This window comes from Antechinus flavipes, chromosome 6, assembly GCF_016432865.1.
Source record: "Antechinus flavipes isolate AdamAnt ecotype Samford, QLD, Australia chromosome 6, AdamAnt_v2, whole genome shotgun sequence".
Taxonomy (NCBI): Eukaryota; Metazoa; Chordata; class Mammalia; order Dasyuromorphia; family Dasyuridae; genus Antechinus; species Antechinus flavipes.
The window spans coordinates 191,817,503-191,827,383 of NC_067403.1; the positions used below are offsets into that span (position 1 = coordinate 191,817,503).

The 9,881-nt window shown below is 48.8% G+C and overlaps 1 protein-coding gene across 1 annotated transcript; it reads right to left on the minus strand.

The window, feature by feature from the left end:
• Positions 1–1,844: 1,844 nt before the first annotated feature.
• On the minus strand, positions 1,845–6,604 carry LOC127541108 (homeobox protein HMX1-like). Its single transcript, XM_051966199.1, has 2 exons — positions 6,169–6,604; positions 1,845–2,577 (listed from the first exon to the last, which is right to left on the minus strand). Exons 1-2 carry the CDS (start codon positions 6,602–6,604, stop codon positions 1,925–1,927), a joined length of 1,089 nt encoding a protein of 362 aa, XP_051822159.1. The 3' UTR covers positions 1,845–1,924.
• Between the last annotated feature and the right edge of the window lie 3,277 nt (positions 6,605–9,881).

Here is a 9,881-nt window from a genome sequence, read left to right on the forward strand (position 1 = left end):
GTCACACAGCAAATGGCAGAGCTGGACTGGAACCAACGCGAGTCCAAGACCAGAATTCTTTCCACTATGCTTTACACATTAGGGGTTTTCATATAATAAAAAGCTTAATGTTTTATGAATCGAATCGGATTGCATTTTTGCAAGAATTTGTATTCCGCTCATAGGGTGAGTCCACTCCTTAATTCAGAAATTGTCGGCATTTCGGGCGGGGCATTTGGGAGGGCGATATTATGATTTTTTATAAAAGATTACTAGAAAAAAAAATACACCGTTGGAAGCATGCATAATACTCCATATACTGCGGGCTCAGGTGAGACAGAGCAGCAGCTGGGAGAATTGCGCAGGGCGCAGAAAGACTGGAACGCACTAGCTCCTTTGGGAAAACGATAGAAAAGGAAGCGCTTCTCTGCTCCAGTCTGAAATTCTGAGCCCGACACATGTCTCCTTCCTCTCCCTTCCCATCACTCGCAGCCCTAGCTCCACTGTCTGGGAAGAGAGCCTTAGGCTGTTCTGGCTGGAAGGCCTCACGTACTACATCCCAGGCCTCAGAGAACTGTCTGGAAAACGGCTTGTACAATGCGCTGGGCTTTCCGGGCCTGAACACAGATCCTCAGACTCGGACAGGATAATTAGTGAGTTGAGGAAGTCAGCCCTTGGAGACAAAGACCTTATTTATTTCGTGCATTAATAGCCGGGACCATTGGAAGAACCGTGTTGTAAATCAAGGCAGCTGCTGCCTCCGGCTTCTAAGTCCGGGGTTTACTATTCAAGTCGTCAAAGGGCTGGGATGCACAAAGCTCTGTGAACCTGAGCCCGCCTTTTCCCGAGTGCCAGGCCCTGGACGACTCTTCTCTTCCCCTAGAGGGGACCTGGGACTTCAAGGCCACTGTGTGGGTAAAAGGAAAGAAGGTGGGGAAGCAGTAGGAGAGATCGGGTACCGGCCAAACCCAAACAGCTTGACCGTAGGGCTGAGTGGACAGACAGTCCTGCCCGGGACAACACAGCAACACAGCAATAGTATTTATGCGGGAGAGCTTATGGGGACACACCGAAAGTGTCTGTGTATGAAAAGTTACATGCTTGTATTTGTGCTATCTGTTTTTCTGCGGTTTTCTGTGTTGTGTTCCACTGTTCTGGGTATTTGAGTGTAGTCCGTTTATATTTCTATACACTTTTGTGTAGTATCGTTTGTATGTTGTGAGAGCATGCTAGATTTCGGCATACTCGAGAGTTATATACATTATAGATGGCTGTTTTATGAAATTATGTCTTACCGTGTGCATTTATTCCTAAGCACGCGTGCATTGTGTAGGTACAGCAATTTGTGTGTTCCTCCAATGTGTGTGAGATTTCACATGGAGCAGTATTTCGGATTACTATGTGTTTTCCTGTCGTGTGATGATCACGTGTCATCTATGCGTGTATTGTGCTGTGGCTAATGGTTTTGAGTTTTTGACGTGTTATGTTTCGATTTTGTTTTCAGTGTTGTGTATGAGTTGAATGTCTACAGCTCCTTTCGGGTCCCGATCCCCTGTGATGCTTGTGTGTCCCCTTTACATTCCCGGCCCGCTTCTGGAGGATGGAGCGGGTTGGTGAGTTTGGCTCTCTTGGGCTAAGGGTTTGGGAGTGGTATTCCTGAAGAGTCCCCCAGATTGGGCACGGGTATCTGGGCCGGAGGACAGAGCCCGCCCGGTGGCAGGCAGCAGGAGTGTTTGTCAGTCTCTGAGGAAATGCTGGCCCTCCTGATTCCACCCCCACTTTCTCGATCTATTTATTGCACTTGAAACAATTTTCAAAGCGTTTAAAAATAGTTCCCATAGGGCCAAGGAGCTAGCATAGGGGAGTATGGGATGGGAGTGAGGGAAGAGGCGGGGAGCGAGCCCGGAAGCCTGGGGTGGAGGGGACGAAGAGCAGAGAGGGTGTCTCAGACCAAGCCCGGCATCTGCGAGGGCCGCAGGAAGGGAAGAGAGGCAGCTGCGGCAGTCGGGAAGGCGGCCAACGGATAGCCAAGCGCTCCCGGGAAGCCCACGAGGGGCGGCGGGGGCGGCGCCGACCCGGGCGACAAGGGGAAAGCCAGGCCTCCTCCCGTGGCGGGTGAGTTCTCGTGGTAGAGAATGGGCACCCGGACCAGCCTTTGGGCAGACGGTGACAAACTCGCGGCCTCCAGGTCTGCAGCCAGTTGCCGCTTCCACTTATTCCTGCGGTTCTGGAACCAGATCTTCACCTGCGTCTCCGTGAGCTGCAGGGAGGCTGCCAGGCCGGCACGCTCGGCGCTGCTCAGGTAGCGCTTCACGTCGAACGTGGATTCCAGCTGGAACACCTGGCTGCGGCTGAACACCGTGCGTGTTTTCTTCTTGCGCCCAGCAGCCCGAGGTTCGGCAGAGTCCGGCTCAGGCCTGTCCTCCTCTCCGCGTCCGCTGCCACCGCCACCTCCGCTGCCGCTGCTGCTGCTGCAGGCCGACTCGTCAGGGTCACGATCTAGGCGCTCCAAAGACCCAGGGGCGCCGGACCGCCGCCTGCAGCCGCTCTCCGGCCTGCCAGCCTCCTCGCCGACCTCAGGGGAGTCCCGGTCACTGGCTGAGGAGGCAAAGAGGGACAAGATTGTTTCTCCCAACATCCTACTCATTTTCTTTATTCTGCTAGCGGTACTGCCAGTGGAAAATGGGAGACACGCAAATATTCACAGACACGCACAAACACACTTTCAATTTTCTCTCCACGTTCAAGCAAACACACGGGGATAATCCACAAACGTCAGGGTTCGGATTTTCTTTGGCTCACGCTCTCTTTACCCACTAAAGGTGGGGGGAAACTACCTCTTTATCCCTCCTCAAATCCAAGATAAAGAATATTCAAACACAAGATGAAGCCATGAGCACAGTAATGCATTCTCTCGGACATTTAAATACTCCTTGATGTATGTAAAAATAGTCACACACGAACACATTAAACACATGCAACAACATATGTGACGCATATTAAAACACTCACGCGCCAGTTGGCAGAAACGGTCTGTCTTGCTAAAATGGACAGTCACCATGTCATAAGGAAATATTGCCCGTTTCCACAGAATTTCTCATTTTCAATAGCATACGTATACATGCAGACACACACATACACATCGTCATCTACTGACACAACATTGTGCACGCAGAAACTCACATTGCAGTACACATTAACGTACAGAAAACCCTCGTACAGGGAATTTTCCTTTCCCGCGCCGACATGGAGGAAATCACTCGCTTCTAGGATACACATCCATACAATACACACCTGCATATAGCATTTTAAGCATAAACATTCCATAATGACAACACACCAGACAGTAGAGTCAAGAGCTTCGAATAAACACACGGGCAGGAAGAAATACATTCAGAAACGCGTGCACTAGACACTGAAGTAAAAACCATCAGGATTGGGAAAAATCCAAAAGCACTCAGAGCGCATCCACACAGGCGTCCTCTCCATTTTCCCTTCTAGAGTTGGCACTGCTTTATTAATACCGCTTTCTTAGATTTAAATGCTTCTCTCTCCCCCATTGATTTGTACATTAGACTTAGCATTAATTACTACTCTGGGAGAGTGTGGATAAATCAGTCCTCCGGGGTCTGAAAAGAATAAACAAAACTCGTGGGGAGGGGGCGTGCGATGGGGTCGCTGGGGAGGAAAGTCCAGCTAATTGGGGGAGGGAGATATATATTGTAGACACTATACAGCGGATCCAGGTTACTGTAAGTGTTTTTAATTGGGCTTGTTGCTTTAGGTGGGAGGCAGAATAAGCGTCAGGGGAAATTCTTTCTAGTGGAAAGAAAGATCTCAGGTTTTGTTCAGTCCCCATTATGGCCAAGGCATTTCACTTTTCTCTGTGCCCCACTTTTGAAACCCAGTTAACCTCATAACTGACCTCGCAGGCCTATTATATAAATGCTATGATCATTTCAGTTACTATTCTGGATCTTCAAAATAGGAAAGCTGGTGATTTGAGTTCTTTGTCCTTTCGGCCAAAGGGGCTCACACACTAGATAGATATTTGGAGGGGCTCAGCGAGGAATGAGAAATGTTGTTATAAGTCTAAGAAGGAAGAAGTGGATTGTTCATGTAAGTGATAAGATTGTATCAAACAGGCTGGCCCTGTGTCCATCTCACCCCAAATGGAAGGACTCCGGATTACAGAGTTCAGAATACAAAGCTAGAAAACACCTCCCTGGAGACTTTCTTTCAGCTGGAAGGCCCCGCCTCACCATAAACTAGCCTGTAAGGGGGGTGGGGTGGGAGTAAAGAACAGTAATAGATATTTTTCAATAGAAGAAGCTTCCTAATTCAACTTAAGGAAATAGTATCATAAGATAATAAAGCCAAGGTTTTAGAACTTAAAGAAACCTTAGAGGGGTCAACTCCTTCACTTCACAAATTAGTAAACTGAGATCCAGAGAGTGAAAGTGAATTGCTTAAGGTCCCACAGGTAATAAATGGCAGATCTGGACTGGAACCCACCTCTTTTGATACAAAATCCAGTATTTTCCCCTACTATTACTACTACTGTATAGAAGAGCCAGCTCTTCTATACAGTCTTGAATAAGCATTAAAAACTGCAGAGCAAGCATCTCTTTATCAAGTCTTTAGTTCTTTTGGAAAAGTCACTTGAAAGGAAAGCAAGGAAAGAAATAATTCCTCTCTGGTGAAAGTGAAATGCCTCTCTCTGTTCTGTGTATATATGTAGAATACGCCTACAGGTGGAGAATTTTGATAGGTTTCAAAAGAAAGCACACCCAAGAGGTCTTCGATGAAGATTTGAATAGTCAGTTGGGTGTGGTAGAAAGGCCACCAATTTGGGAGTCAAGATTCTAGATGGGTTTTAGTCTAAGCCAGGCACTAACCCCAAGTTTCCTTGGAAAAATCATTATCTCTATATTTCAATTTCCATATTGGAAAATATCTCATGATCTCAAAGGGCACTTCCAACTCTTCTATTACTTTAGAATCCTTCCAGTTAAGATTGCTCATTTTCTTTGTTCTAAAGTTCCTTTCAGCTGACATTTCATGTTCGAATGTCCCTTCTTTCACTGCCATTCTGCATTGTATGTTTTAAGGTCTTTTCAGCCTCATAAATCTATAGTTCTAAATATTAAGATTGGATCCATAAGAAATATGACCATTTCAAAAGAATGGAAGAGAACTACAGATTTCAAAATCACTAGAAGGAAAAAGACCCATGTTTAAGGTAAATAGCAATACTTTGCACCCTTCTAATGGTGACAGCTTCTCTGTCCGAAGCAAGGTTTTGTCTACAACTGGGGGAAAGCTCTCGGGTGCTAGCTGTGAAGTGAAGGTCGACTCTCCTAGGCCAAATACTCCACCAGTAGCTTCCCAGGGAAGTGTACCAAAAATCCAATGACCTCCGGGAAACCGCAGGCAGTTCTGCGAAGGAGTCAGGTGGAGTTTCAGGATGAGGATACCTACATTCTATACTGTCTCCCACTGGAGAGAACAAAGAAAGTAATAGAAGGATTAAGGGAGGGGGATAAACAGAGGTAGAGAAGAGAGACAGAGTTCAAGACTGGGTACAAAATTCTGTTTTGCTTTCCCTCCTTCAGATCGTCTGAACTTTAGACGATTAACTCCATCTTCTAGTTTCCACTCCGCGTCTTTCCTTTTTCTCCCTTTCCTCTAGCTCCACTCTCTCCTGTTTTTCTGTTCCCTCCTTTTCTGCTGTCTTTGTCTCCTCTCTTCTCACTCTTTTCTTTCTTCTCCTTTTCTTTTCCCTTGTCAGTATTCCCATGCCTTCTTGGTAGTTTCTTTCTTCCCCCTGTCCTCGATTCCCTTTCTCTCTTTACTGTTTCTACTCAGGAAACTTAGCAAAGCAATGGATGGTCTCCGAGGGTCCGATAATCAGGCAACAAACTGGAGCTGTCAGAAATCCAAACAACCCCTGAGTTGGTCTGGACTGGACCAGATCACTTGAAATTCTACTCCCTGAGGACAAAAGCAGCCTTCACAGCTTGGGCCTGAGAATTACTTTGTCCTTCACTTTTCCTCTTCCCCATTCTCCACCCCCCGGCCTGCTCACTTCCCCAGCATTGTCTGCTGAGAGGCCTGGATCTCGACGCAGAAAACAGCCGCTAACCCTCTACAGATCCCAAGCCTTGCTGCTGGGGACCGAGAACTTACTGTCTGGACTGTGACATCCGACGTAGCTGGCATGAGTGCGTCGGTACCACTGAGCCGGGCTCTCCGCAAGCGCGTAGCCATGCGCACCGAAGCCGTACGCCGGACCCGGGCAGCAGGCAGGGGGTGGTGGCAGGAGGCAGGGACCGGGTCGGGCTCCGGCTCCGGTTCCAGCTCCAGCTCCAGCTCCAACTCCCAGTACGCAGCACTCACGACCCTCCCGGATCTCGGCTCCCGCCCGCAGCTGTCTCAGCCGCCTCCGCGCCTCCTCCTGATCTTCCTCCCCTTCCTCTTCCTCTTCTTCTTCCTCATCTTCGTCCTCCTCCTCCTCCTCGCCTCGGCTAGCCTCCTTGCCTTCTCCCCCCAGCAAGTTCTCGATGAAAAAGGACGAGACACGGGCCGGCGTGGCGCTACCGGGCTCCGTCACCTCGTCCGGCATGATGTAGGCGGGCCGGACTGGCGAGGGCTGCCGCTAAGCTCCTCGCTCTCTCGCTCGCTCTCTCTTGGCGCCTGCCAATGGCCAGGGGGGGAAGGGGGAGGGGAAGCGGGAGAAAAGAGAGGGCGGCGGAGCGAGCCCTTCAGAGCCCTACAAGGCAGGGGGGCCCGGCAGCTCTAGCCGCCTCGTGGCTCTTCGGGGGCGGAAGGCTGAGCTCTGAGAGCCGATTCCCTTCTTGAGCACTCATTGCAGCTCTCGGCTCCTGGCCATCATTTCCTGCAACTGGAAGAGATGGGTGGGGGTGGGAGGCCGCAGGGACTGGGGTGGGGGGAGGGAACAGAAGGTGGGGGAGATGGAAGGAGGGAGGAGGGAGATTGGGGAATGGGGGGGGGGCTCGAGGGGGGCGGTGGCGCAAACGAGTAAGAGATCGCGGAGGCGTCGAAATCTGCGCACGAAACAATCGTAATGTAATAAAAGTGTCAGGCGGCCCCCAACGCCCCGAGAGTCGCCGATTGGCCGGGCACAGTGTCAAATGGCAATAACGGGGCGCCGGGCCAGAGCGGGTAGCGGCCTGGAGATACGGTCAGTGTAAGCAAGGGGGCCCAGGAGGGTGCGCACAACCGCTGCCGCTGCTGGGGCCTCCGGGCCGCCTAGTCACTCGCCAGCTTTTTATTTGGGTCAATTAGAGAGCGAGTCCAAAAGAGGAAAAGGCGGCAGCGGACCAGCACCCATTCCATTCCAATTTATTCCATTCCCGGGCTCCGGGTAGCCAAGGGAAGGGAGAACGGATAAGCTTGCGTGTGTTGGAGAGGAAGGACTGAGGGGTTGCCGGACGCTCATTGGCTCAAGGGGACCCAAAGGGATGCCCCGTCTGGCCAATCACCTCCCGATAAGACCACTAATTACCGTGCTATCCTTTCTTCTACTGCGCCGAGTGGCACTAATACTAATATTGCAAGAGGGTTGTTCAGGAAAAAAGAATATATATAATAGGAGCTCATATTTCCGAGTTCTTTACACACATTATCTTATTATCGCATTATCTCAGCAAGGATGTGGATCCGCGATCCAGGGAATCTTAGGCAGACTTCAAAAGCAAGAATTATCAGAATCAAGCTAGTGACTTGGGCAGGGTGGGGGTGGGGAGATTCGTATGCAACGTTTATTCATTTCATCGACTGAAAATCATAGACTCTTACACAGAACCTCAAACATCACCTGATACAACTCTCTCGAAATTACCTGACACAGATCTTAGGTATACACAGTGTCATATACACACACACACACATGTCATATGCCGTGTGTTTATATTCGTGTTGTACGTGTAATACATATGTACATATTATATACATGCATATGTACATGTTTACATATATGCACGTATTGCCCATCTCTCTATCTATTCTTTCCATCCTACAGTAATTATAAAATGCTTAGATATTTGGAGGGGCTCACGTCGAACGTGGATTCCAGCTGGAACAGCCGGTTTTTTTTTTTTTTTTTAATAGCCCGATGCAGCGGGTGTCAGAATAAGGGTTCTGGTCGCAAATTCTCTCATATGGTCGTAGGCAAGTCATTTCATCTCCACAGGCCTCGATTTCTTTATTTTTGAAATGAAGGAAATTGACTGGATGACATTTCCTTTCCATCTCTGCATTATATTACACTATCACATTCTCAGGGTTGTTATTGTTGTTTCCTAAAAGATACTATCGAATAAACAGAGAAATGCTTATACGCTGGGGTCCATTACTAGATAACTAATCATCTTGTCGGATTTTGTCCCTACTACGTGGAATACACTTTAACATTAAAATTGGAAGTGACATGCGAACCTAGAATGCTTGAGATAAAACAGGCTTTCCTGATATAAGCCCCTCTTCATAAACATTTCACATCGTAGGTCTGTAATGGATTTTTTGTGAGCCAATAAATGCTTACTGAAGAAAAGAAGGAGAAAGAGGAGGAGAAAATGAAGGAGAAGAAGGGAGAAGGGAATGGGGAAAGAAAGAGAAGGTGAAGGATAATTGGGAAGAAAGAAAAGGGAAAGGGGAAAGGGGAGATTTGGATCCTCTAATGTTGATCTCACTAGGTTTGGCGGGGGGAGGGGCTTAAACGAGACAGAAGCATTGGAAACAAGGCTAGATACAAGCTCGTATCTTCGGCTAACAGTATCCGTACCTATTGCAACATGGGATGGTGGTATTTTTTTCGGGTTCTTGTTTTGTTTTAATAGATTAAGGCAACCGATAGCCTTACTGATATTCCATCAACAACGCGCTCTCCGGTGACTTCCTTTTAATCCTTTCTCCTTTCTCTCAGACTCAGCCCCTCCACCATTCAGAAAACATAGGAGTTTGAATATTTTAAGTTTAGTAAATAACTAGTAACTCGTCACTTGCAAGGCCCTGCATTATGGTCCCTTCCTGATGTAAAAAGAAAACAGGACTCCATCGCCTGCTAATACGGTGCAATTCTCGCAGAGTATATCCATTGGTTGGAGTGGGCAGTTGTTCTAGAGAATGAATGGGAGTGGGGTACTAGATGAACCATTAATTTCCTTTAAAACATGAGAATCCACTAGTGTTGTGACCCAGGAGAATATTCTCTAACTTCTGTTCTCATATTGTCCTTGGTTACTCTCTCTCTCTCTCACTGCTCCCCCCGACACCTTCCACCTCCATAACAACACCTTCTTGACCTCCGAATCTCTGCCTTCATCCCTTTAGCCATAGCTCTCCGTGGGAGCTCTTACAAGAGATTAGCGGATTCTTAGCCTGGTGGAGGCGAAACTAAGCTCTCTACGCAAAAAGCGTACGCATCCCGAGTCCTGATGAATTCGTCACTTGGACACAGTCGGTTCCCTGTGTCCCGGAGGAATCGTCACTGGGGAATCTGGCTAGAGACGCAACTGAAAGCACCCTTGGGGCCAGGGCCAGGATGAGGGATGAGTGGAGGGAGGCCCTGCAGAGAGAAACAGGAGGAAGATGTGGGGAAGGGATCATAACGCTCCCATTCCTCCCCCTGGCAACGCTCGCCCAGTGCCTCCGACAGAGCCTGCGTTGCGCCAGAGTCCGAGTCGCAGTTAGAGAGGAAGTGGCTCCCAGAGCCGGAGATCTCTCAGTTCTTGCCTCGAGGAACTCAGCAGCAGCGCTCTTGTCCAGTCCAAATTCCAAAGGCCCGCCATTCATTTCGTTTGATTGGTCCAGTTGTGGAGAATAAGTTCCAATTTCTGATCCTGCAGTCGCTGCACACAGTGCACGAGTTAGCTGGGCCG